The sequence below is a fragment of the Meleagris gallopavo genome, chromosome 8 (assembly GCF_000146605.3).
Source record: "Meleagris gallopavo isolate NT-WF06-2002-E0010 breed Aviagen turkey brand Nicholas breeding stock chromosome 8, Turkey_5.1, whole genome shotgun sequence".
NCBI classification, from domain to species: domain Eukaryota; kingdom Metazoa; phylum Chordata; class Aves; order Galliformes; family Phasianidae; genus Meleagris; species Meleagris gallopavo.
The window spans coordinates 21,608,877-21,633,048 of NC_015018.2; the positions used below are offsets into that span (position 1 = coordinate 21,608,877).

The window sequence follows — 24,172 nt, forward strand, 5'->3', positions numbered from 1 at the left end:
GGCTCACGGGGTCCGGAGACGCTGACTCGGGCGCGTGCCGCAGGGCCCGGCGCTGGAGGACAGCCTTAACACGTTGTTCGCGCCCCTCATCATCTCCTGCACCGCGCTGCTGGAGAAGCTGTCGGACACCTACACCTGCTTCAGGGCTGAACGCGGGCGGCACCTCCACGTCCTGCACATGGTAGGGCCGGGCCGGGAGAGGCGGGGGGGGGGGGCGGTCGAGCCTTGTGCCCTGACTCCGCTGCCGGTTGCAGTTCGGGGATTGCTTGTACATCGCGGTGAACGGCGACGGGACGGAGAGCGAGGACGACCTGCGCAGGACGCTCTTCGTGCTGCGGCGCCTGGTGGAGGCTCACTGCGGCCTCGTCACGCTCGATGCCCACCTCATCCGCAAGGAGTGAGCTGGGAGCGCCAACCGGCACGGGCTGGGGCACAGGGGTGCTGGGGGAGCTGCCGAGGTGGGAGGGTGGGAGATATCCTGTAGTCGGTGCCCCTGGCAGTGAGACTCCCATCTCCTTTCCCTTTGCTGGGGTGCCGTGGTGATGATTTGGAATGCCCATCCATCTGGGGCATGTCATGCATGGCTCACGCTCTGTGGTCATTTCAGGCTGCGGCCAGCGGATTCAGAGCGGCGGGAGCGCAGCTGGAGCCTGTTGAGGGGGCTGCTGGAGACATACATCCGCCTGCGGGAGGAGGACCAGAGCTTTGCTGTGGAGGTAATGTTTCTTGGGACCTGCTGAGCGCAAACCAGGGCTTTCTCCAGGCTGGCAGTGGGTGATGCTGCATCCTGGAGAAGGGCTCCTAGTGGGGATCTTTGGGCAGCCCCCAGGTTGTGATGCAAAGAGCGGCCCCAGCCCTGCCCTGGCGCTGTGCGGTTGCATCTGCCTGGCTCAGCAGCCTCATCCCAACCCACACTGCAGGCAGTGGAGCGGCTGATCCACCCTCAGCTGTGTGAGCAGTGCATCGAGTTCCTGGAGAGGCAGGTGGTGCAGCACATCAATGCCAGCCCTGAGCGTGGTGGGGATGAGGTGGGACACGCCTTCCTCCTGGTGCACACCAAGCTGCTGGCCTTCTACTCCAGGTGTGCCTTGCCCTGGCTCCAGCACCCTCCCAGGACAACTGCTGGCACTCCTGCTTGACCCCCTGCTCTCCATCCCACAGCCGCAATGCCAGCTCCATCCGCCCTGCTGACCTGCTCACCCTCATCCTCCTGGTGCAGGACCTGTATCCCAGCCAGAGTGCCGAGGAGGAGCTTGGCCCACAGGTGTGGGGGGAGTGGGCTGGGGTGTCCCTGGAGGGCAATATCTTGTGGGTCAGGCTTTGATTTTTTGTCTTTCCTTTTGGAAGCCTGCAGCAGGGAAGGTGTTGCTGCAGGGACCGAAGAGAAGTGAGAGCATCCCTGTGAGTAACCCCAACTCCCACAAGGCTACAGAGAAGCAGTCAGATGATCAGGTGAGAGTGGGTGGCAGTCCCAGGGGCTGCAGAGCTGGGACCTACAGCATGGGATGCTGGCGGTGCTGCCCTGCTGTCATAACACAGCTGAGCCAGCCCTTCCTGTTAGCAGGACACTGATGATCTCTCTGCACCTGAAGTCTACTATACACCTGAACCCTCACCAGGCAGACAGAGCACAGGTGAGTGCCAGGTTGATCAGTGCCCTGGGCTCCCCTGCCTCAGAGGAGACTTGGGGCTGCATGGGGGACTGGCAGGGAGAGTGGAGCTGCTGCATTCTTGCAGGCAGTGAGAGCTGGTCGGAGAGCCTTGAGCTGGTGGGTGATGGGGATGCAGATGCTGCAGATGTCCAGGTAAGCATGTGCGACATGATTCCACCTGTATCCATGCCTTCCCAGCCTGTCCTGGTGCTCTTTATTATCTCTGGTCCTTGCTACATCTCCCTTGCTGTGCTATGGCTATGAGTGTCCCAGCCTGTGGAGGCATGTGGCGCATCCCTGTGTTGTGCATGACAGTGTGTCAGCTCTGGTTTACTGCTTGCAGCATCCTCATCGATGTCAGTGGCACAGGGTTGAGGCTCTTTCAAAGCAGTCTGGTGTCTCCCTCTGCTGCCTCAGGGTTTCTGGGCTGCTTTCTTCCCTGCACTACTCTGCAAGCATTTGCTCATGTCTGCAAAAGGTGGCTCCCTTCTGTCTTCTGCTCTTGAGGGGTACTTGCAGTTTTCAGGACGTTGGTTCCAGCCCCCTCGGATGATGCAGGGGCTGAGCATCTCTCCTCTCCTCCCAGATGGCAGAGGACCTGCTCCAGACATTGGGCCCTCTGCTCCCAGAAGCTTCGAACCCCAGAAGGATCTTCCTGGAGGCCAACTTGCGGGATGGCAGCTGCCTGTTACTGCCACACACCATGCACTGCGTCCCTCTGTGGCCTGGCATCTCCCTCGTGCTCCTGACCAAGGTGAGCTGTAAGGTGAGGGGAGCAGGGCTGGGCTAGCTCCTGCCTGACCCGCATCTCCACTCCATGGTAGGGCCCCACGAGCCATGTGGCCGTCACCTTGCACCAACTGCTGGATGGGTTCCTGGTACTGGAGAAGAAGCTGGAAGAGGGACAGGAGGTGGGACCCCCCCGTGCCCACCCCTTCCTGGCTGAGCTGCGGCAGCGCATGGATAAGTTTGTGAAGAAGCTGAGTGGGCAGGACATGCAGGTGGGTGTGGGAATGCACAGACCTCATCCCGCTGTCTTTGTAGTTGAACTGAGCCCCATCTCTAGTTGCAGAATGCCTGGGTGGAATTCAAGAACAAGATGTTCTCCCGGAACGAGGCTGGGAGCAACCTGGAGTGAGTATGAGGCAGCTGGGGAATATGGGATCCTTGCTCTGCCTGAATGCGGACCCCAAGGCTGGACCTCTCCCACTTAGGCTGCTGCATGTGCTGGGCACTGTGAAGCGACAGCTCTGCTCTGTATATCGCCAGCTCTTCCTCACTCCCACCAGCCACAGCCTGTCCCAGGGCCTGCGGGACCGAGCCCAGAAACTGATGAGGTGAGGCTGAGGGGTGCAGAGACTACCTGCAGCTGGGGGTCCTCATTCCTTCTCACTGCACTTCTGCTCGCAGGGAGAAGCTGCTGGACTGGCGAGACTTCCTGCTGGTGAAGAGCAGGCGAAATATTACCATGGTGTCATATCCATCCCTGTGGCCAGGATGGGGTGAGGGGAGAGAGGGAGGTTTCCATGGGGTACCAAAGTGGTTGGATACCCTTAACTGGCCCCACATACCTGGAGGACTTTCCTGGCCTGGTGCACTTCATCTATGTTGACCGCACAGCTGGACAGATGATGGCACCGTCACTCAGTGTGACAGAGAAGTCCAGCTCAGAGCTGGGCAAGGGGCCCCTCGCCGAGTTTGTCAGGAGCAAGGTAGTGGTTCTGTAGTGCCTGGGCCCGACTCCAGGCTGCTATAGTGCTATGGTCCCCCTATCTGCACCCCTAAACACAGGGCTGCAGGTTTGAGGTCCTCAAGCCTGGGGAGGTGGGGTGCATCCTGTGCACCCCCTGCCCATGTGCAGCTGCTGGGCATGTTGGTGCTGAGCTGAGTGCCAGCATGTGGTGCTGAGAGTTATGCTCGGACCATGGGAGGAGGGGCAGTGGATGGAGGTTTGTGTTCAGGCGTGGAGTGCCTTCCTTCCCCTAGGTGTGGTCCCTGATTGCACTGGCCCGGAGGTACCTGCAGAAGGGCTACACGACCCTCATGCTGCAGGATGGTGACTACTGCTGCTCCTACTTCCTCTGGTTTGAGAATGAGCTGGTAAGTGGGCTGAGCCCCTCTGCCCACACCACAGGGCTCCTTGTCCCTCTCCTCCCTGGTACAACCCTGTCCTCTGCTGTCATCCATCCCCAGGGCTATAAGCTGGAGGTGATGGAGGTGCCGGTTCTCTCTGATGACTCTGTGCCCATCGGGATGCTGGCAGGGGACTACTACAGGTGAGCAGTCCTCAGCCCTGTCATTGGGCAGAGGTGACAGAGAATGTACTGAAACAAGCATTCCATGTGCATTGGTGTGCTTGGGGAAACCAAGGGCAGCAGAGTGGCACCAGTGCTACAGTGCCATCTGGACAGCACTGTAGTGTCCCCAGCCTGGTGCTGTGATTGTGGGCCAGCAGGGGTGGATGTCCTTGCTAGAAGCCTCCTAGGGGAATTTGGTTCCAAAGGGGCACAGCCAGCGCCATACCCTGCAGAGTATCCCTGCCTTTCTTTCCTAGGAAGCTGCTGCGTTACTACAGCAAGAACCAGCAGACAGAAGTGGTGAAGTGCTACGAGCTGCTCACTGTGCATCTGGGCATAATCCCGTCCGAGCTGGTGGTCCAGCAGGCCTGCAACTTGGCCCAGCGCCTCTGGGAACCCTCCCGCATCCCCCTGCTCTGAGCTGGGACTGGGATTAAAGCGGGTGTGGGTGTTCCTCGTGCTGCTTCTTCGGGGGATGCGCGTGAGCTGGGCTGTGCCTGGAGGCAGCCACGTGCAGCCTCGCCGTCATGCAACCGGGTCAGGGCTTGCACTACCCGCCTCTCCCCCTCTCCCTCTTGGCGAGCACCCAGCAGCCTCCTGGGACAGGCTGGGAGTGGGGCTGAGAACTTTTTGGCAAATCATGGGCTTGTTGAAAAGTTCATTTCCAAAGCTGGATTTATAGTGTTGGCTTGGCCTCTCCGCCTGGCTTTGGCCAGAGAACAAAACATCATAGCCAATCTGCACTGCAAACTACACCTCGTGCCCCCTATCCGCACCCCTAAACACAGGGCTGCAGATTTGAGGTCCTCAGGCTTGGGGAGGTGGGGTGCATCCTGTGCACCCCCTGCCCATGTGCAGCTTCTGCGCATGTTGGTGCTGAGCTGAGTGCCAGCACGTGGTGCAGCTGAGGCAGTTCATGTGTCCTCCAGACACATCTGCTGTTGGTGCGTGTGCAAGTGTGCTGAGCTCTTTCTGCTCCAGGGGTTGTGGCTGTCCCTCACAGCTGGGGCTGGGCACTGTGGCTTGGGGAGCGCTGGACCATGGCAGGGCCTTTGCCCTGTGCTGCTGGGAAGGAATTTGTCCCACTGAGCAAAGCTCTGGGGCCAGAGCCAAGCCCAGCCCCAGGCTGTCCCTTTCCCAGCTGCTATGGAGGGGCTGCACTCCCCTTCACTGCAGCACTTGGTTGGCCGCCCGCCCAGCCAGTTGCTGTGGATCCATGCATGCTCCCCACGCTCAGGCAGAATCTGACTGTGGGACTGTGCCCACCCCCCCCCCCAGCCACTGCACGTCCCCCAGGCAATGCTTGGCTGAGTTTCAGCTGCAGGCGCTGTCTTCGCACAAGCCCTGAGATGCAGTGTCCAGCCCCATGCCAAGGCGTCCCCTGTCCTGGGCCCCTGTCCCCTACCTCGTGCTTGGAAACCCCGTGAGAGGCACGGCTGTGAAAGCAAAGTCCAGGAGACTACCAGCACAGTACAAAGATGTTGGCCGGGCTCCGTGCAGGCCTGGGTGCAGGCTGTGCTGTCCATGGGCAGCGGGGACAACGCCTGGCTCATAGCAGGACCACAGAAAAGCTGCAACGAGAATATGATGCCGTGGTGATCGGGGCAGGTAACGTGGGGCCAGGAGCTGGTGTAGGTGGGGCAGCCCCCAGCTGTGTGTGGGTCTGGCATGGATGGGCATGTGTTGCAGCTCCCTGATGTGCTACTGGCACGGGGGTCTGAGCAGAGCTGAGATGTGCTGAGGGCCGGGAACGTAGGGATGGAGAAGATGCTTGCTGATGCCTGCGTTTTCATGCCCAGAGTCTCACTATTTGGGTGCTCTGCATCCATGTGTGGCAGGGTACCATGGGGCTGCCCTGGATCACCCCACTCTCTCCTTGCAGGGCACAACGGGCTGGTGGCAGTGAGTACCGACAGCAGAGCGCTCACCTTCATCCCAGGGGGTGGCATTGGGAGGAGGGTCTACAGCAACCACTGGGACTGGGGGGTCCTACAGAGGTTTGGGAAGCAGGGACTTCCCTGGTGAGGGGGTGGGGTCACCATGTGCAGGAAAGGGACACATGCCACCCACAGTGTGACACGCTTCCCGCAGGCTGCCTACCTGCAGCAGGCAGGGCTGCGCACGGCTGTGCTGGAGAAACGCCACGTGCTGGGTGGCGCAGCTGTCACAGAAGAGATTGTGCCAGGTACCCCACGTGCCCTACATCCTCCTGCCCACTACCTTCCCTGTGCACGCCTCACCACCCCATGTTCTCCAGGCTTTAAGTTCTCCCGGGCTTCCTACCTCCTCAGCCTGCTGCGCCCGCAGATCTATGCAGAACTGGAGCTGCAGGTACTGCTGCCTTCCCAGCATGCTGGCAGGGCAAGCCTGCTGCATTGCTATCCCTGCAGTTTCCATCCTGACCCCATGCCTTGCAGCGGCATGGCCTGAAGGTGCTGCCGCGGGACCCCTACTCCTTCACCCCGCTGCTGGAGGACAGGAGCCCACCCCGCTCCCTGCTGATGGGGCACAACATGGCCCAGACCCAGCAGCAGATCGCCCAGTTTTCCCAGAAAGATGCTCAGGTACGGGGACAATGCCTGGCCCAGGAGCCCCCCTGTCCAGCAGAGCAGTAGGGATGCGCATGGTGGGATATCCCCTTCTGGCCACTCTCTGTCCCCATTCAGGCTTACCCTAAGTATGAGGTGTTTATGGGGTGCTTGGTGTCTGCTATCAACCCGCTGCTGGATGCCCCCCCGGCAGATACAACTGCCCTAGGGCAGGGCTCTCTGCTGCAGAGTCTCCGTGCCCTGTGGCCCCTGCTGCAGGCAGGTATGTGGAGACATGGGGATCCCCATGATGATGGTGGCTGGTCCAGCCCCAGGCACTGGTGGCCACCTCCTGGTGCAGCCATGCAGGTCCCGGAGCTGCCTTTCTGACAGGGCTGGCACTGGGGCGGCGGCTGCCCCACTTTTATGAGGTACTGACAGCCCCGATCTCCAAGGTGCGTGCTAGCAGCAGTGGCACCTCCCCGCATGCTCACGGGGATCCAGCCCACCCCTGAGCCTCTCCTTGTCTTCTGGAGCAGATCCTGGATCACTGGTTTGAGTCAGAGCCCTTGAAGGCCACTCTGGCAACAGATGCAGTGATTGGGGCCATGAGCAGCCCCCACACCCCTGGCAGTGGGTGAGGGTCCCATCCCTTCCTTGGGTCTTGTGACTCTGTGTGCTGGCCACTGGAGCTCTCATAAGGGCATCCTTGCCATGGGGGACACACGCAGGGGACAATCTTATCCCCTTGGCTGACCCACAGGTACGTGCTACTGCACCACGTCATGGGTGAGTTGGAGGGGCAACGTGGTGCCTGGGGCTATGTGGCTGGGGGCATGGGGGCCCTGTCCCAAGCCATTGCCTGCGCAGCAGCCACCCACGGTGCCCACATCTTTACGGAGCAGGTATGGGGTTTCTGGGCTTGGTGAGTGCTGTGGGATGTCTGGCTGCTGACTGTGGGGATGAACTGAGTGAGGTGCCCTCACCTCTGCCCAGGCCGTGTGCCGCGTGCTGCTGGGAACTGATGGGCAGGCACAGGGCGTCGTGATGCAGGACGGAACGGAGGTGAGGAGTAAAGTGGTATTGTCCAACGCCTCCCCCCAGCTCACCTTCCTGGAGCTCACCCCCCAGGTATGGGGCCACCATAGCACATGGCACAGGGTCACACCCCAGCTGGGTCACCCCATCACTGCAGTGCCCTCTCCATCCCAGGAGCAGCTTCCAGAGGACTTTGTGCGGCGGATCCAGCAGCTCGACACACGTTCCCCTGTCACCAAGATCAATGGTAAGGACAAGGAGCCACACTGACCATCCTTTCTCAGGCATGCATGAAGCACTTATGCACTCCATGGTCTCCATCCAAGTGGCGGTAGACCGGCTCCCTAGCTTCCTGGCTGCCCCCAACACCCATGACAACCAACCTCTGCCCCACCACTGCTGCTCCATCCACCTCAACTGCGAGGGCACACACCTCCTGCACCAGGCTTACACCGAGGCTGCCCAAGGGCACCCCTCTAGCAGGTAGGAAGTGCCCACCTTGCCCCCTGCCCACCGCCCTGGTGGTGCTGGGGGATGTTCTGTGGCTGTGTCTCACTCCCCCAGGCCCATGATTGAGCTGTGCATCCCCTCAGTGCTGGACCCAGGGCTGGCCCCTCCAGGCTGCCACGTTGTATCCCTCTTCACCCAGTATACCCCATATGAGCTGGCAGGTGGGCAGCCCTGGGACGAGAAGGCTCGGAATGCTTATGCAGACACAGGTATGTAAAGCATGCATGGAGCAGGATAATGCCTGGAGCACTAGTCCCTGCCTATGGAAAAGCCACAAATACCTCCATTCCTCCATAGTGTTCGACTGCATTGAAGCCTATGCCCCAGGCTTCAAGGCATCCGTCATCGGCAGGGACATCCTGACGCCACCTGACCTGGAGAGGATCTTTGGGCTGCCTGGAGGGGTGGGTGCCAGTAGGCTGGGCTCTGAGCATCATTCCTGTCCCAGCTGGGGAAGAGACAGTGCACACATGTGGGCTCTCTTTGCAGAACATCTTTCACGGAGGGATGTCTCTGGACCAGCTCTACTTCACCCGGCCAGCACCATCCTACTCAACCTACCAGTCCCCGGTCCCGGGCTTATACTTGTGTGGGAGTGGAGCTCACCCCGGTAAGCAAGGCTGAGAATGGGGCTGCAGGAGGAAGATAGGGCTACATAGACAGGCACAGACCCCTGGTACAGCCCCATTCCTACTGCCTTTCAGGAGGAGGTGTGATGGGCGCAGCGGGACGCAATGCAGCCCAGGTGGTCCTCAGGGACTTCAGGCGCCTGCGGTGGCAGCGGTGAAACTGACTTCACCTGCACAGGCCTTTGGCTGCAGTTGTTTCCAGTGGCCCCTGCTTCCCATCCATGCTGCAAGCCAAGCATGCAAGGTAGCATCCCCTGTGAACAGGACAGTACAGGCTAGTGCAGTGTCCCAAGAGGTGTCAAATGTCCCAGTGCTGTGACAGCCACAGAAATAAACCCAGCCACTTTGCATTAAAACTCTCTCTGTGTTTTTTCAGCTCTTTGTGCAGCTCCCTGTGCACTTTGGGCTGTGATATCCTGGGGCCTGAGTGCAGAGCACATCCTATGCCCCCCAGCATGGGCTGCACAGGGCCACCCACACTGCTTCTGCTTGTGTAGGGCACAGACGTGTCACGGAGTGGTGAATGGGGACAGCCAGCCCCTTGCTGGGGTGTGCCGTGCTCCCAGCATCCTGCCCCGTGCTGCTGCTGAGAGCCACGCGCAGCAATGACAGAGCTCACATCCTCTCCCTGCCCTCTTCCTCCTGGGGACAATGTTCCCGATTCAGCTCCAGGCCTCTCCTCCTGCCGGGCCCTAAATATGGCGTTTCCGGGCTGCGCTGCTGCACCTGAACCGCCTGAATCAATATTGACCGGCCAGGAATAGTCCCGCACTCCTCTGAGAATAGCCCCGCACGCCCACAGCTTCCCGCGCACGGGGCTGCCCTGCTGCAGAGCCCTATTTTTAGCTGCTGCAGTCACCGGCTGCACGGAGCTGCAGGTGTTGGTGCCCGCTGTAACCCGGGGGTGACAAAAGGGGGGACACCCCGCTGTGTCGCGCTCACACCGAGCGTCAGGGCATGGCCGCAGCCGTGGGAGAGCTGATGGGATGGTGCCGTGTGTGGGGATGTGGGGTGCCGGGGTGCCGCTGGCTCTGTCGGGACGTGGCGATGAGCTCACGGGCTATTCCCGGCCGTGTTGTTCCTGGCTCCTCCCGGCAGGAACCGGCTGCTTTCACTCCAAACAAACAGCCCGGTGGCCACTGGCACATTCCTGGCCAGCCGGTGGCCACCACCAGGGCACGGGCGCTTCCTGTTTATCCCCGTCCCACGCCGTGTTGCTCCGGGGACTGCTGTTGGCCCCATCCCACGGTCGCTCCCAGGGCACGTTTGGGGGGGAGGGGGGGCATCCCCTGTCTGCACGTCCAATGGGGGAAGCAGCGCCTGGGGACCCGCACAACCCCCTCCCCTGCTCTCTGTGCACCCCAAGTTCTGGCACCATTGCAGCACCCCAGGTGGGAGGGGGTCCTTTTGGGGTGATGTATGCAGCAGCCCCGTGTTCTGCCTGTCTGGGGGCCGGCCCCATGGTGCCGTGAATGCTGGGTAGGGGGACAGTCCCGTCCTAGGGTCCTGGCTTTATTCCCTGGGCAGGGGGGGAGGCTCAGCATCCCATGCTCTGACCCCCCAAAAGCTGCTTTGCCTCAAAGCAAGGCTCTGGCTGGGCAGGGTGCAGGGCTGGGCTCTGAGCCTCGTGTGCGCGGGGGGGGCAGAGGGGGGCCGGGGCTGGGCTGGGCTGCGTGGGCCCCCACCCGAGGCAGCCGCACCATAAAAGCAGCAGCAGGCGGTGCTCGGCTGCAGGAGAGCTGCTGGAGGGCGGCTGGAGCCAACACCGTGTCCCCTCACCGACTGCCAGAGTGAGTGCCGGGGGCTGAGGTATTTCGGGGGTGGAGGGAGGGGGAAAGGGAAGCAGCTCCCAGTGCTGCCGGTAGGGATGCAGGGGGAGAAGGTTGGAGATGAGGGTTGCATACAGAAGGGAGAAGCGATGGGTTTCAAGTGGGGAACAAGGGTGTTCTGTGGGATCCCCACCTGCAGCCAAGAGCATAGGCATGAAGCAGTAAGGGCAGCGCTTAGGGCTGCTGACCACCCATTGAGTGTGGGGTAGGATCTGTGCACAGCCTGTGGATGTGGGGCTGAGCCTCAGGGAGGGGTCACTGCAAGCTGCGTATAGGGCAGGGACAGAGATGTTACTGCTGTATAAGAAGGCATGATGCTGCTCCATCATTACCATGCTATGAGGCATGGGAGGGCTGTACCTCCACACTGTGTTCCCCAGGGGCTCAGTGTTGGGCTGTCCCCAGGCGTCCCACCTCAGAGCTGCAATGGCGATGCTGACCGGTCTGAAACCCATCCTGCTCCCACTGGTGCTGGTGCTGGTGCTGTGCCAGGTGGCTCCCAGCACACAGGAGCCACTCGAGGTGCAGCTGCGACTGGCAGGGCCTCGGGGACCGGCTGGGGAGGGCCGCCTGGAAGTGCTGTATCAAGGCCGCTGGGGCACTGTGTGTGACGATGGCTTCGACTTCCACGTGGCTACCGTCGCCTGCCGGCAGCTGGGCTACACCGCAGCCATCACCTGGACCCACAGTGCTACTTACGGACAGGGGGAAGGTAGGGGGCAGCTGGGATGGGTGGGGGGCTGGATGGACAGTGGCTGTTGGTGGAAACCTCATGGGATGCTGCGGGAGGGGACAGCATGGGGGCACACCCTGGGTCTGAAGGGTAATGCCTTCATAGTGACCCCTACTTCTCCATACCCCCAGGTCCCATCTGGTTGGACAATGTGCAGTGTGGGGGCAATGAGGTCTCCCTGGCTGATTGTGTCCACAACGGTTGGGGCACGAGTGACTGCCACCACGGTGAGGATGCTGGTGTGGTATGCTCAGGGCAGCGCCTGCATGGTGACCCTCCTTTGACATCAGCCCCTGCTGCCCTGGGAGAGGTGAGTAGGGGCTGTGCATCCATAGAGATGATTGGGGGTCTAGGGTGGGTCTCATTACCCATTGTGGTTGCCTCACAGGGGCCAGGGCTGAGCCTGGAGGAGGTGCGGATCAAACCCATCCTGGCACGGGCTAAGCTGAGCATGCCAGTGATGGAGGGAGCGGTGGAGGTGAAGCACAACGGGCGCTGGAGACAGGTGTGCGATGCCGGCTGGACCCAGAATAACAGCCGTGTAGTGTGTGGGACGCTGGGCTTCCCCCACGAGAAGCGTGTCGACACCAGCTTCTACCGGTAGGACTGGATGGATGTGCGATGGGGTAGGGATGGACGGATGGATGTGCTATGGGGACTTGGCATATGGTGGAGAGAGGCTACCGGTGAAGGGGTGCAATTGTAGCTAGGGGCATGGGGCACCTGTCCATGCCTGTGTCCCCTTTCTCAGGGCTTCAGCTTGGGCTCAGCAGCAGTCAGGGGCTGTGGGATGCTCCCCTGCTTTGCCCTAGTGCAGCATGGGTGCAGACATAGGAGAGCCAAGCCTTATGTTGGGCTATAAATACAGCCTATAATGAGCCCCTGCCAGTGCTAGGCGTCTTGTAATCCTGCCTGGGTATGCAGTACAGCAGGATTTGGCACAGGATTGTCACTGAGGAGAGAAACCCAGCATGCAGTGGAGTGCCAGGGAAGGCAGGGATAGGGGCGCAGTGGTGCTGAGCCCCCAAACCTTCTGGCTCTGCTCCTTGCAGGAAGCTCTGGAACATGAAGCTGAAGGATCCCAGCTCCAGGTAGGGCTCAACCCTGGGCAGGGAGCACCAGCACAGGAGCCCTCTCCCAGAAAAAAACTTACACTTCTTCCCGCTGCTCTTCTCTGGCAGCCTGAGGAACCTGAGCCAGAAGAGCAGTTTCTGGGTGCACCGTGTGCAGTGCCGGGGCACAGAGTCTCACCTGTCACGCTGCCCCACACAGCTGTCTCCCCCAGCCCCCAGCCAGCATGCCTGTCCCCACGGCATGCATGCCATCGTCAGCTGCGTGCCCGGCCCTGCCTTCCAGCAGGACAAGAACAGGGGCAAGAAACCTCCTCGCAAAGCCTCCCTGGGAAAGGTGAGCCCTGGCACAACCGTGTGCCCCAACCCCGAGGCAGGCACCCAGGGCAGGGCAGCACCCACTTAGTTCCTGCTCCTCGTTCCAGGGTCTTCCTGTGCGCCTGCGAGCGGGTGCCCACGCTGGTGAGGGCCGGGTAGAGGTGCTGCGCCACGGGCAGTGGGGCACCGTGTGTGGCCGGCACTGGGACCTGGCAGCAGCCAGCGTGGTGTGTCGGCAGCTGGGCTATGGCACGGCCAGGCAGGCGCTGCTGGGAGCACAGATGGGTCAAGGTGAGGTGGATGAAGGGCTAGGATCCCCTCCCCCAGCCACTCCTGTCCCCCAGTCTGGGGGTGCGCAGGGGGATCCAGAGTGGGCACAGAGGCAGGAGTTCTCCCTCTGCTCCAGGCCTGGGGCCCATCCACATGAGTGAGGTGCGCTGCATTGGCCATGAGCGCTCCCTGGCTGAGTGCCGCTTCCAGGACGGTGAGCAGAGTGGGTGCCAGCACAACGACGACGCGGCCGTCCGTTGCCATGTGCCCCACATGGACTTCCAGAGCCAGGTGAGCCCCCGCCCCACTGTACAGACCTCCATACAGAGCCCCATTGCACAGCCTCTCCATGTGGAGCCCTTAGCCCCCTTCCTACTATGGATGCTTGGGGCAGCCCAAGGGGATGGGGACAAGTAGAGCAACTCAAGCCACACTGATGTGGGGTCTGCAGGACACGCTGAAAGTGGTCGTGTGGGATGAAGGATGCACAGGGCTTCCTGCCCCACAGCAGCCCTGTCCTAGCCCCTCTCTGCACACAGGTGCGCCTGGCCGGGGGCCGCAGCCCTGAGGAGGGTGTTGTGGAGGTGCTGGTGCCAGTGCAGGGCAGGCTGCAGTGGGGTGCAGTGTGTGGAGCTCAGTGGGGACTCAACGAAGCCATGGTGGTCTGCAGGCAGCTGGGACTGGGCTTTGCCAGCCATGCCCTACAGGTGAGCATCATGAGTGTGCCAGGATGCGTTGGCATATAAGACAGCCCTGTGGCACATGGGTTCAAGCCCTGGTAGTGCTGGTAGTGGTGCTGGGAGCTGGCGGAGCAGATGAGGGCTGATCTGAGCATTGTGTTTCCCTCTGCCAGGAGACCTGGTACTGGGCAGGCAGCCCCGAAGCCTCGCAGGTGCTGATGAGTGGTGTGCGCTGCACGGGCACAGAGCTGGCCCTGCAGCAGTGCCAGCGCCATGGCCCCGTGCACTGCCCCAGTGGTGGGGGACGCTTTTCAGCAGGGGTCACTTGCACCACCCGTGAGTACCCAGAGGTGCCCATACTCCTGGTGGGACCCAAATCTGCACAGAGCAGGGGGTGGCAGTGTAGAGGCCATCGGCTGTTTCCTTTGTGCCAGATGCCCCAGATCTGGTGATGAACGCCCAGCTGGTGCAGGAGACAGCTTACCTAGAAGATCGCCCGTTGGGGCTGCTGTACTGTGCCCACGAGGAGCGCTGCCTGTCCCGCTCTGCTGACACCATGCAGTGGCCCTACGGCCACCGCCGCCTGCTCCGCTTCTCCTCCCAGATACACAACCTGGGCAGGGCTGATTTCCGACCCCGGATGGGACGGCATGCCTGGACCTGGCATCAGTGCCACCGGTGAGACTTCCATGTCCTGGAACCAGGCTGGGCACCAGAGGATCCAAGCAGCTCTGTCCCCCTTGACTGTGTTCCTCCTACACAGCCCCCATCCTTGGCAGAAACCGTCCCGCCCAGTGTAATTAGCAGCATCCGGGCCGGCACTGTCATTAGGGCTTTATTTGGATACAAGGCTGTAATTTGCGCAGAGCTGCTCTCCTCTAGGTGCTGCTCGTCCTGCCCTGGCCCCACTCACCCCCTGTCCCCACAGGCACTTCCACAGCATTGAGGTCTTCACCCACTATGACCTGCTGACGCTCAATGGCTCCAAGGTGGCCGAGGGGCACAAGGCCAGCTTCTGCTTGGAGGACACCAACTGTCCCGAGGGTAGGTGGCACCAGCAGTGGGGTAGAGCAGCACCCCCTGCCCTGCCGTCCCTTATGTCCCCCCTCCATCCCCAGGGCTGCAGCGTCGCTTTGCCTGTGCCAACTTCGGGGAGCAGGGGGTGAGTGTGGGCTGCTGGGACACCTACCGGCACGACATTGACTGCCAGTGGATCGACATCACCGATGTGCCACCAGGCAGCTACACTTTCCAGGTATGGGCACAGAGGGACCCCACATTGGGAGAGGAGGGCTGGGCACCTTTGGCAATGCTGGCACGGAGGTGCGGTGCAGCAGGCAAGGTGCCCCCAGCCCTGTTGCTCTTTGCCCTCCCCAGGTGGTGGTGAACCCCAAGCATGAGGTGGCTGAGTCAGACTTCTCCAACAACGTGCTGCGGTGCCAGTGCAAGTATGACGGGCAGCGTGTCTGGATGCATGGCTGTCACACAAGTAAGGAGGGTGGGGGCACTGGGGGGTGACCGCACGGAGGGTGCCACGTGTCCTGACCCCACCAACACCTCCGCTCTCCCCAGGTGATGCCTATGGTGCTGATGTGGTGAATGAGATGGAGCGGCGCGAGCGTCTGGCCAACAACCTGGTGTAAGACCCCGTCTCTCCCCCCACCCCATACCCAGGGGCACCCCAGCCCCTGCCCTGGCTGCAGCAGCACCTGCCTGAGCTCAGGGACTCGACGCCTGCCCTATTTATTTCTGCTGCCATGGAGGATGGAGATGAGCATCATGGCTGGTGCAGGGGCCAAGCCCCATGCTGTCGGGGGGACCCCAGCTCCAGTGCTTGGATGCCCCTCCCGGATAACTACCTCAGCCTGCCTGGCCCCAGGCACTGCCACCCATGCACTAGTTATATCCTCAATAAAGGTGCTGTGCAATGGGACAAGGGTGCTGCATGGTGATATGGAGTACCCCACTAACCCCCCAGCCCAGTTCCCATGCTACCCTGTGGGGCTGGTGCCAGGCAGCCCCGGCTCCTGGCCAGCAGTACCCACAGGCTGGGGCACCTTGTCTCTGACCCAGCTGACCCTATGCACACAGCAGGGCAGCCAGCTCTGCGGCAAAGCGGGACGGCAGCCAGCCCCCAGCCGCCACTGTGCAGCCCACGCTGGGCTTTCCCAGGCTGTTCCTGGCAGCTCCCTGCATCCCTAGAGGACGGATGGAGCAACTTTGCCCCCGGAAACCTTTGCTCATGGGGACAGGGTGGGGACACAAAGAACATGCCCCTGCTCTGTTTCTTTCCCCTTTTAAAGGAAATAAATGAGAATCCCACCAGGTGCTGCCACCTCCTCCTGCCAGCATACCATCCCCACCCCCACGCACCAATGCAGGACATAGATAGGGCTTCCATCCCCTGCTTTGACCCGTGCAACCAAGACTGGTCCCCACGTGCTGGCTCTGGCACGTGGAGGGGCCACGGGACAGTAGCCCCAAGCACAGCCCGTGGCAAGGCACGTGCTGATGGAGGCTCATTGCGCCAAACCGCTCTGCTCACTGCCGGACAGCGGAAAGATGCTTTCCATGTGAGAGCATCCTCTCACCCTGAAACTTTCCGCTGTCTGGGCCACCTGGCTGAGACAGAGCCCAGCTGGCAGCAGGGACTGCAGCCGCAGCGCAAGGTCGTGACCAGTTCCTCTACCACTGCTTTGGGGACAGCCCGGGGACATGGGGTGGCCAGGGCAAGGCAGAGGTGATACATGGCACTGCTCCACACTTGCTGCTGAGGGCATGAGAGCCCCACAAACAATGGCCCTAAGAGTTCTGGGGTGGCAGGATAGGCTCTGTGCCCTGCAGGTGATGTTAGGGGGGGGGTTGGGGTGGTGAGGTGATACAGAGAGCGCCACAGCCTTGGGGGAAAGGCAGTTCCCAGCTGCCCACACCGCTCCCAGAGGCAGGGCAGGAAGCCCCCGGGTGGGGAGCGCAGCCCACATCACAGCCTAGAGCCCGCTCAGGGCTGGCCCTTCCCACAATCGGACAAGGATTGTGCTGTTCAGGGTGGCGGATGTAAACAGGGTCCCTCTGCCAGCGCATTCCAGCCCTTCCCCAGGCCATCCTGCCCAGCCCACCCTGGAGGGGAAACCCCTGCCTTGAAGTTGAGCACAACATGCACACCCCCCAGACACCCCCACCTACATGGACATGCACTGCAGCTGGAGGCGATGCTCTCAGCTAGCAGGACAAGCCCTGCATCCCACAGTGCTGCATTCCCCCCTTCGGAGGCAAGGCAAAGCAAAATAAATGGTATTTATTAGCAAAATAAAGGACGTTTTCACTCACAACGCTCAGGGTGGCCATGGCGATGACATAGCATGTGTCACCACAGTCCTGGGAACAGCCCTGGGACACCATGGCATGACCCTAGCTGGCCCTCAAGCACCCTGCACGCTGTGCCCTGGCCCCTCTCCTGTGTGCCTGCTCCACCTGGCACAGAGCCCACAGGCAGCAGCAGCACCAGCTCCATCTCCATGTGCAGGTGCCCCTAATCGCCAGCACCATCCCACTGTAGGACGTTCACTCCCGGCCTTCCCAGGCATCCTCCCGCTGCTTGTTCTCCAGGCGCTTCCTCTCTGTGGGGAAAAAGGGTAAATCCCAAGCCCCCATTTCCCCCAGCCGTATGGTCTGAGATGAATGGCATGGCACAAACAGAGAGCTCACCCCGTGCCTCCTGCAGCTTCCTGCGCTCAGCGTCCCGCTGGGCAGGAGTCTGGCTGCTTCGCACCCCCAGGGCACCAATGACCAGGCGCCGTGCCAGTGCAGCTGACGTTTCAGGGCGCTCCTTGGCTGGCTGCAGAAAGTCTGGGGGTTGGAGAGGGGGTGTCAGCATGGGGACCCCAGTAGGAAGCTGGCATGGCACTAGTTGGGGTCCCAGGTGCGGAGACTTCCCGTTGTGCCCCCACTCACCAGCATACGCCCTCGCCTTGGCTTTGGCCGCCCGTGTGCCCTGGGACAGCGGGCGAGTCTTCACCATCAGGTGCTTGGTGCTGAGGGCATCGAGCGCTGCAGGAAGAGCAGCACAGTGCCATGCAGCCAAGGAATGCACACACACGGTGCCCTTTACCCACCCACTGCACACCCCATGGGATGCTCGCAGTACCTGTGATGGGACTGGAGAAGATGCCCAGAGCGTGCGTATCGTCCACCCACTTGATGTCAAAGCCCTTCTTCCTGGCGGAGAGATGGAGGGTGAGCACAGCACCATGGCACTGCGCACAGCACCATGGCATCGCACATTGCCGCGCACTCACTGGTAGCTGCAGAAGATGCGCAGGAGGTCCTCGGTGCGGAAATCTGGGGGGAAGTCATAGATCTCGATGACGTGGGGCAGCTCAGCGTCACTGAGATCCGGCACGGCTGGCTCAGCACTGTAGTAGTTGAAGCGGGGCTCCTGCAGGCTCTGCCGGCGCTCCAGGCCCCCAGAGAGCTGCGGGGACAGAGAAGGCGCTGAGCGACCTCTACCTGGTGCTGGGAGCCCATAAATCCCAGGTGCTCCCTTGGGGATGTCCTGCCCCAGTGCTGCACACTGTTGCTCCACTAGATTAATGGCAGTGAGTACTGGGAGATATCAAGCAGGGCTCACACATTTTCCCATTGCTCTTTTCCTATTACAAGCATCCCAATGAGACACGGACACGTGCAGGCCAGGTGCAGGGTATCCAAAATCCACCTGAGAACTGAAAAACCAGGGAGAAGCCACACGTCTGCCTGCACTACAGGAGCCCAGCAAACCCCATGTCACCGCAATGGAAAATCATCACTCCCCAACAAGCCAGTCCACCAGTTCAGCACCTGCGCTGCCAAAAATTGATGCCTTATTTCTCATTTGAATTTGTCTGGCTTCAGTTTCCAGCTGGGTCCTTGCTCTGGCTCTCTGGTGGATGGAAGAGCCCTTGGTCCCTGTGACAGCACTGCTTGCAGTAATCGCGCCACTTCCCAATCTGCCCCTCAACAAACCAAACAGGCTGTGCTCATTGAGCATCTCACAGTCAGGCATTTCCTGCAGCCCTAAAACATGACGGCTGTAACTCTTTCCTACCTCTCCAATTTTTCACCCTTCAGTTTAAAATATGGGCATCAGTCTCCCCCTGCCAACATCACAACACTGGGGGGGAAGGGGCACGCAGCTGCCAGCAGCACCAGTGCCAATGGGATTCCCAAACATGCCGTGCTGCAAGGTGTGGGGCTGCAGGCACATAACTCAGCCAGGTCCCCAACCCGATCCCCCAAGTGATCGTAGCTGAGCGCACCACGGCTGGAAGGTTAGAGCCCATAAATCCCAGCCAGCTCAGTCAATAAAAAGTGCTTGTTCCAACAATTTTATGGAAAAGATGGATTCATGAGCAGCTGAGGACAGAGGGGAGAGCTGAGTTACAGAGCTGGCAGGACAGCCCAGCACCACCCAGGACCATTTCCCATCCCAGGCAGCAGCACACACTCACTGGGGTCCGGCACCCCGCAAAATCCCAGGCAGGATGGAGCCTGTGCAATGCCCCAGGGGGCACAGGGCTGGTGAGTAGAGCCCATGACCTTCACAAATCACCGAGTGTGGCGAGGATCGGAGCACATGCATCACCACCACCAGTGTGAGGACCGACGGCAGTGCCGTCCCTCGCAAGCAGCACCCACCACGGCCGCAAGGAAATCATTCCCGTGGTTAATTACCCTCCACTGATTTCCAGTCTGAATCCGTCTGGCTTCAGCTTGCAGCCAGTGGATCTGGAGATGTTTTTTCTTGCTAGATTAAAGAGCCGTCTGCTATCAGAAATCTCTTCTCCTTGCAGAAAGTCATAAATCTTGCTCTCTGCCAGCTCTCCGCAGCGCATAAGGATTCGGTTATGACAAAGAACACTACTAATTTCCTTGTCCTTTTTGTTAATTAACAACAGCTTCATCTCCCCGAGCAGACGCGTCTGCCTCCCAGCAGCTCAGAGGCGTGGGGAAGCCACCAGGAACCGGAGTGGAAGGGTGAAAATGGCCACTTCCCATTGAGAAATCCCTTTTTCAGGTCCTTATTCATCTGTCTGGGGAAGCTCCCTGGAAACCCAACCTTTTTTAGAGCACCTGAATGGGGCATCCAACAAGGAAGCTCCAGAGCTCCCCATTGAAAAAACTACCTGCAGCACCTCTCGGCCACATGGCAGGCAGGAACAGAGGATCACCAAGGCAGCGTGCGCAGCCCCAAGCAGCTCAAAAGACATGGGATTAACTCAAGAGGGGCACTGAGACCCCAAATCCTCCCATACACTATCACAAGACACCATCTGCCACTTCACACCCCACATTGTGTCAACATTGGACGTCCGTTTTTGACAATATTAGTGCTGTTTGTTACTCCAGCTACATTAATGTCGCTCTGAAAATTACTCGTTTTTATGCCACTGATTTAAAATGCAATAATGGATTTCCAGCCTGGCTGCAAAAAGATACACTTTCCTCGCGAGCGGCGGGGAAGCGGCACGGCTCCCAGCGCTGTGAGGCTCATTGTAGTAAATCCAACCCCACGCCTACAGGAGGAGACGGTAATGAGCCACAGCTGATTAAGAAGCTGTAGTTTTCAGGAAACTTCACGTTGCTATTTCAATGGGAGCCCATCCGTCTCGGCCTGTTTCTTTATTACTGGCCCTGCTTTCACGAGGGTGCTGTTGCAGTTTACGGCTCTTGAGCACGTTTTACTGATTGCACTTTACATACTGGTAAGGGGAAGAACACCCCCAGCCTTGCTGGCACCAAGCGGGTCCCAGAAGCATCCTCATGGCACTGCTCATGCCATGCACAACTGGAGGTGACGGCTCACGCATGGGCCATGAACCATGGGGCTTATCCCACTGGTCATGGGGACAGCTACACCCCACACACCCCATCCCTACATCCCAGCAGGACACACCCCAAGGACAGAGCCATCCCCACACACGTACCTCCTCCAGCAGGCGTGGGTCCAGGCAATCCCCATCATCATTGAACAGCGCATCCCAGCTCTCTGCGCCGCCTGGGCTGCTCGGGGTCCCGGCACCAGGCTGACTCAGCTTTAGGGAGCTGCCATGGGGGCATCCCTCCTCACCCTCCTCCTCCTCCTCCTGGTGCTGTTGCTGCCAGCCTTTGTCCTCATCTGCTTGCGTCGGTTCCTCAGCCCAGGATCCAGATGAGAGCTGCTCCATGCCACGGCACAGCAGCTCAAGGGGTTTCAGGGGCTGGGGGCTGCCCAGGGGATCCTCTTCCCCGGGGCCACTTTCTGTCCCCCCAGCACAGCTCATCTCATCACCAGTCCCCAGCTCACTGCTCTCATCGGGCACAAGGACACTCTCCCCTCCATCGTGTCCAGCACCAGCACCGGCCTGCTCCTTGCTGGGTGGCAGCTGCTCCTCATGCTCTGGCGGGAGCTGGGATGTGCTGCCTATGTCCCAGCCCTCATTCTGCCCTGCAAGGACAGATTCATCACACTCCCTCCTCTCCTCATGGCTTTTCACACTCTCCCAGCTGAGCTTGGGTACGCTGCCCACATTCCCCTCTCCTGCCTGCTGCAAGGCACCCTGTTCAGTGCACCCCGAGCACTCCGTAGCTGCACCCAGGGAGCTGTGCCCCAGAAGCTCCGTCACGTTGCCCAACTCTGTCCGATGCACCATGCTCAGCTCAGCTGCCATTACATCATCAGGATCTCCACCATGCTCAGGGACAGCCGCAGAATGGGCACCCGGAGTGTCCGGCACCGTCCTCACCTCATGGCTGCGCTCCCCAGGCCCTGCATTCCAGGATGCTTTGCCTGAGGGCTGTGCAGCAGCTGGCTCCAGGCTCAGCTCCTGCACATCGGGTGATGCTCCCGCTGCGTGTCTGTCCCCGGCAGAGGCTGCCCGTGGCTCTTTGGCCCCGGTCTTGCTCTCCCTGCCAGCCGCTCTGCCCATGTGTGTCCTGGTTCCGGGGCTTCGCCTCTGCCCCTCAGAGCCACCCTTGGGGATGTCTGGCGCCGGGCACTGCTTCTCAGGTTCCCGGTGGCTGGCGGCTGCCGCGTGTGCCGCTCTCTCCCGCCGTGCTTTGGGCACATAGAGGGCCATGTCGGGCTTCCTGCGGCGCGCCCGGCTGCCCTCTGCCTCCATTGTGCCACCACCACCTGCAAGGGAGAGAAGTGTCACCACCACTGTGCCCATACTGCAATGGTGCCAGTGTGATGCGCATCGGGATGTCCTGGCAATGGGCTGCGGCTGTGCCAGGCTTCCCCATCCTGGTGGAGATTTATTTTTCATCATCTTTGGCACAACCAGGCACGCCGCTGCCTGCCAGGCCCTGCGCCCCTATAAATATGCATCAAGCAGCATTTATGGAGACGGATGGTGTGGGGGTCTGTGCTGTGGCTGAGGGGAAGGCAGAGTGGGGCCGGGCCGGGGCCCCATGATTAATCACTGCCCACTCTGTTTAGGGGTATTCATCACGGGCCGCTGTCAGGTAAATCACTGGAAAAACACCTCTTCAGTAATTAATGTGAAGTGACGGATGGACGGCCCCTGGGCCCATTAATCTGGAACATCAGAGCCTACTGAGATTATGAATGTCAGGATGCATAAACTGCCGGCGGATCAATAGGGCCAGGAATCCATCCAAGGCTCTCATTTCCGCGGCACCTCCGGTACATTAGGCTGCAATCCCCTCCCTGCCAACCACACCGAGCCCAGCCTCGGGGACAGGCGGCGGAGCCTCGTGGGCTGCAGTGCCCGACGCTGAGCTGGACCCACCGATCCGGGACTGCCCGTGCAACCCACCTCATCCTCACCCGGACAGACAGATGGATGGAGGTATCAGAGTGCAACCCGTCACCAAGGGGTCATGGAGCTCCTCCACAGGAGTGGGGATCTCCAGCGCTGGGATGCCACCAGCTGGGATGCTCTGTGCGCATCCCGAGTCACCTCCAAGGCACGCGGGATTTATGGGCTCCTCGAAAGTTTGACATTCACCTTGCCTCACCTTCCAAAGCAGATGGTGCTGCATCAGCCAGACGGTGCTGGGAGTACCCTCTGCGTGCGTAGCCGTGCCAGCACACAGCTTCTTCCCTGGGCACAGCATGCAGGCTGTGGGTCTCACTCACCCTGCACAAGGCAGGGCATCCCTGCTGCTCCCAGCCCGCAGCATGGCTCTGGCACGAGGCTGTGAGGTCTCAGTGCAAGCACGCAGCACGGTGCAGTGTGCCAGTTCCTGGAAAAGTTGAAGTGCCACCCAGCGCCCTCCCAGCAGGCTGCCTCATTTCCTGGCAGGGCGCTGTATTTTTAGCCTTCGAGGTTTCTAATTCCACTCAATCCATCCTGCCATCAATAGAGCACGTAACCCTACAGCCCTAACTGCAAGCAGGGGACGGCAACACCTTGGCCACTGCGGAGTGGGATTGCCCATATGGGACCACGCATTGGCAATGTCACTCTTTATAGTTTGCTGCAGGCTGGGTGAAAAAAAAAAAAATACTGCTACCCTAATAAACGCAGCCACGAGGAGATTCTAAACAGCCCCGATTAGGATGCTGCTGCACGGTGCTGACATCCAGAGAGGAGACGGCGGGCAGCTGTCCCCACTGCCACCTCCCTGCCCTGCTCTGGGGAGCAACATGTGGGGACAGCACGCATGGGGACAGCAGAGCGGTGACATCGGTGTGCAGGCAGACATGCGGAGAAAAGGGAGATTTCAATTGCGCCTCGCGCTTCTGATGCTCCAAGGAGATACCTGGAGCACCGCAGACAGGAGGTGATTTATGGGGCGATAGCGTCCCTCGACAGCTGCAGGGAGAAAAGGGATGGCACGGCAGCAAATGGAGCTACAGGCGGAGGGGAATGCAAAGGGCTTCACAAATACAGCAGGGCAGGTTCAGCACAAAAGGGAAGAGGGCTATTAATAAATAGGGAGGGAGAGAAAATTAATGACGGATCAAAAATGAAGGGCAACATTACTGTTTTTAACCAGAAAAATGCAAAGGAGGCAGAGGCCTCATCAAAACAGCTGCAGGGATGCAAAAACAGCCCCGGCACAGAGCAAGACACCTGGGCACACTGCTGACCCCAGCTCGTGGTGCTGGATCAGAACAGCGGCAAAGCAGCGGGCACTGATTTCTGGGCAGAAAGAAATAGGAATGCTGCAGTCGAGCACCCTGAGGCTGCTTCAGTGCCCGGTGCCCAAACAGTGGGTGCAGGGGGACGTGGGATTTCCAGCAGAGTTATTTTAGAAGAATTACCGGGCAGAGCTTTAGGATAAGGCGGGCAAGATACAATTTACGCGAACATCGGGGTATCTTTTTACAGCAGCTCGCAAACTTTCATTGGAGTGGTGAATTGTAATTAAATTTGCGGACGATAGCGAGCCGAGCAGGGAAATCACTCAAAAGATCCGAGAAACACGGGCAGGGAACGCAGTGAGACGCAGCCTGGGAAAAAGAAGCGAATGAGGCTGGGGGGAACCGGGCCGAGAAGCGGGAAATGGAGGTGCGGAGCCGCGCAGCGCGCGGTACCCGGCGCCGAGCCCCAGGCGGGGAACATGGCACAGCGGGGGCGGGGCAGGGCGCACAGCTCGGACCGCTCTGCCCCTTCCCGGCCGCTCAGCGAAG

At 60.4% G+C, this 24,172-nt stretch overlaps 4 protein-coding genes across 14 annotated transcripts; 3 read left to right on the forward strand and 1 right to left on the reverse strand.

The window, feature by feature from the left end:
* Window positions 1-33: 33 nt before the first annotated feature.
* Window positions 34-4,403, forward strand: HPS1 (HPS1 biogenesis of lysosomal organelles complex 3 subunit 1). The gene is made up of 17 exons (XM_019617727.2): window positions 34-181; window positions 255-397; window positions 608-716; window positions 921-1,081; window positions 1,162-1,264; window positions 1,348-1,452; window positions 1,562-1,634; window positions 1,738-1,805; window positions 2,239-2,406; window positions 2,477-2,653; window positions 2,725-2,786; window positions 2,867-2,989; window positions 3,063-3,128; window positions 3,220-3,364; window positions 3,639-3,752; window positions 3,846-3,928; window positions 4,207-4,403. The coding sequence occupies exons 1-17, from the start codon at window positions 179-181 to the stop codon at window positions 4,367-4,369; spliced, it is 1,866 nt and encodes a 621-aa protein (XP_019473272.1). The 5' UTR covers window positions 34-178; the 3' UTR covers window positions 4,370-4,403.
* A 313-nt stretch (window positions 4,404-4,716) lies between these two features.
* PYROXD2 (pyridine nucleotide-disulphide oxidoreductase domain 2) lies at window positions 4,717-9,004 on the forward strand. 9 transcript variants are annotated; one of them, XM_010714597.3, is made up of 16 exons: window positions 4,717-5,557; window positions 5,832-5,851; window positions 6,041-6,134; window positions 6,207-6,280; window positions 6,367-6,513; window positions 6,616-6,760; window positions 6,871-6,932; window positions 7,017-7,114; window positions 7,241-7,382; window positions 7,474-7,608; window positions 7,690-7,762; window positions 7,842-7,998; window positions 8,080-8,234; window positions 8,323-8,429; window positions 8,515-8,635; window positions 8,730-9,004. In XM_010714597.3, exons 1-16 carry the CDS (start codon window positions 5,428-5,430, stop codon window positions 8,810-8,812), a joined length of 1,743 nt encoding a protein of 580 aa, XP_010712899.1. In that variant the 5' UTR covers window positions 4,717-5,427; the 3' UTR covers window positions 8,813-9,004. The 9 variants fall into 9 exon arrangements, 8 of the variants coding, with proteins under 8 accessions (XP_010712899.1, XP_031410320.1, XP_010712898.1 ...); XM_031554460.1 differs by having other exon boundaries at window positions 6,041-6,280; XM_010714596.3 differs by having other exon boundaries at window positions 6,041-6,280; window positions 7,474-7,542.
* Window positions 9,005-10,382: 1,378 nt separating this feature from the next.
* On the forward strand, window positions 10,383-16,783 carry LOXL4 (lysyl oxidase like 4). Its single transcript, XM_010714598.2, has 15 exons — window positions 10,383-10,444; window positions 10,889-11,195; window positions 11,348-11,526; window positions 11,605-11,816; window positions 12,269-12,307; window positions 12,398-12,623; window positions 12,712-12,895; window positions 13,011-13,165; window positions 13,414-13,581; window positions 13,728-13,890; window positions 13,989-14,232; window positions 14,483-14,598; window positions 14,673-14,809; window positions 14,932-15,043; window positions 15,127-16,783. Exons 2-15 carry the CDS (start codon window positions 10,910-10,912, stop codon window positions 15,195-15,197), a joined length of 2,292 nt encoding a protein of 763 aa, XP_010712900.1. The 5' UTR covers window positions 10,383-10,444; window positions 10,889-10,909; the 3' UTR covers window positions 15,198-16,783.
* Window positions 16,784-16,830: 47 nt separating this feature from the next.
* On the reverse strand, window positions 16,831-24,149 carry R3HCC1L (R3H domain and coiled-coil containing 1 like). 3 transcript variants are annotated; one of them, XM_010714599.3, is made up of 7 exons: window positions 22,542-24,149; window positions 20,517-21,703; window positions 17,850-18,025; window positions 17,699-17,769; window positions 17,506-17,601; window positions 17,260-17,400; window positions 16,831-17,171 (listed from the first exon to the last, which is right to left on the reverse strand). In XM_010714599.3, the coding sequence occupies exons 1-7, from the start codon at window positions 22,648-22,650 to the stop codon at window positions 17,116-17,118; spliced, it is 1,836 nt and encodes a 611-aa protein (XP_010712901.1). In that variant the 5' UTR covers window positions 22,651-24,149; the 3' UTR covers window positions 16,831-17,115. The 3 variants fall into 3 exon arrangements, with proteins under 3 accessions (XP_010712901.1, XP_031410321.1, XP_019473273.1); XM_031554461.1 differs by having other exon boundaries at window positions 22,552-22,569; XM_019617728.2 differs by having other exon boundaries at window positions 20,517-22,642.
* Between the last annotated feature and the right edge of the window lie 23 nt (window positions 24,150-24,172).

Bases quoted from the DNA above. Each gene is read 5' to 3' on its own strand.
- HPS1 (XM_019617727.2), top strand. The intron at 717-920 runs GTAATGTTTCTT...CCCACACTGCAG, and splicing joins ACCAGAGCTTTGCTGTGGAG to GCAGTGGAGCGGCTGATCCA. The intron at 2,654-2,724 runs GTGGGTGTGGGA...CTCTAGTTGCAG, and splicing joins TGAGTGGGCAGGACATGCAG to AATGCCTGGGTGGAATTCAA.
- PYROXD2 (XM_019617722.2), top strand. From the start codon at position 5,428: ATGTTGGCCGGGCTCCGTGCAGGCCTGGGTGCAGGCTGTGCTGTCCAT. The intron at 5,558-5,831 runs GTAACGTGGGGC...CTCTCCTTGCAG, and splicing joins TGCCGTGGTGATCGGGGCAG to GGCACAACGGGCTGGTGGCA. The intron at 6,761-6,870 runs GTATGTGGAGAC...CCTTTCTGACAG, and splicing joins GTGGCCCCTGCTGCAGGCAG to GGCTGGCACTGGGGCGGCGG.
- LOXL4 (XM_010714598.2), top strand. From the start codon at position 10,910: ATGGCGATGCTGACCGGTCTGAAACCCATCCTGCTCCCACTGGTGCTG. The intron at 11,527-11,604 runs GTGAGTAGGGGC...GTTGCCTCACAG, and splicing joins CCCCTGCTGCCCTGGGAGAG to GGGCCAGGGCTGAGCCTGGA. The intron at 14,810-14,931 runs GTATGGGCACAG...TGCCCTCCCCAG, and splicing joins CAGGCAGCTACACTTTCCAG to GTGGTGGTGAACCCCAAGCA.
- R3HCC1L (XM_019617728.2), bottom strand. From the start codon at position 21,839: ATGATGAAAAATAAATCTCCACCAGGATGGGGAAGCCTGGCACAGCCG. The intron at 17,770-17,849 runs GTGAGTGCGCGG...TCTCTCCGCCAG, and splicing joins CGCATCTTCTGCAGCTACCA to GAAGAAGGGCTTTGACATCA. The intron at 17,172-17,259 runs GTGAGCTCTCTG...TTTTCCCCACAG, and splicing joins GAAGCTGCAGGAGGCACGGG to AGAGGAAGCGCCTGGAGAAC.